The sequence below is a fragment of the Arachis duranensis genome, chromosome 7, assembly GCF_000817695.3.
Source record: "Arachis duranensis cultivar V14167 chromosome 7, aradu.V14167.gnm2.J7QH, whole genome shotgun sequence".
Classification (NCBI taxonomy): Eukaryota; Viridiplantae; Streptophyta; class Magnoliopsida; order Fabales; family Fabaceae; genus Arachis; species Arachis duranensis.
This window is the reverse complement of record NC_029778.3, coordinates 9,280,607-9,281,322: the sequence shown is the minus strand read 5'-3', so window position 1 is coordinate 9,281,322 and position 716 is coordinate 9,280,607. Positions and strand designations below refer to the sequence as shown.

The window sequence follows — 716 nt, the reverse complement described above, 5'->3', positions numbered from 1 at the left end:
TAGTATAATATTATTGTATAATTAATAATAATAATAATTATTATTATTATTTTATTTTATTTTATTTTTGGTTTATGTCTAATATAAAAAATGTTGGGAATTAATTTGTACATTAATTTTTTTAGAGATTAAAATATGCATTTTAAAAATTTTTAAGAGCTAATCTGAATAATTATTTTGTGAAAAAATGAATTAGAGACTAATTTATCTGTCGGAGTGTAGACTAGAATATCTAATTTTAAAATTTTTAAGAACTAATTTAAATAATTACTCAAAATTATATTACACATTTTTATTTTGATATTTAAACAATACAAATAATTTTTGAAAAAAAAAATGAATATAACAATTTATTAAACTATAAATCTTTAAATAAATCTCAATATCACAACAGATTAATCTTTAGGCGGCTCAATTAGGATATGATAAACCAAAAAATTTTGGAAAAAGTTCTACCAATATGAATATATATGGTATACAAAATACATTTAATCATTCATTCGTATATACGAAACTACGAACCCAAGATTGAAGAAGCACGCCAATCTATTCAGTGTCGCACATTTCACGCACTTTTTTGTGTTTTCTCTTTCTCACGTTATGGCCTCTTCAGCTCACAAGCACCACCACCTCTTCCCCAACCTCCACGGAGGAGCCACCACAGCACCACCACCAACTCCCTCGGCTAACCAAACCTCCCTCCTTTCTACTTCCGA

The 716-nt window shown here is 26.8% G+C and overlaps 1 protein-coding gene across 1 annotated transcript in view; it reads left to right on the top strand.

Annotated features, from left to right (window-relative positions):
* The first annotated feature begins 493 nt into the window (after positions 1–493).
* Positions 494–716, top strand: part of LOC107457636 (1-aminocyclopropane-1-carboxylate oxidase 1) — a 2,369-nt gene continuing 2,146 nt past the window's right edge. The window contains exon 1 of the mRNA XM_016075809.3: positions 494–713. Within this exon, the coding sequence (XP_015931295.1) occupies positions 601–713 (113 nt within the window). The 5' untranslated portion in view covers positions 494–600. The remainder of the gene's footprint in view (positions 714–716) is intronic.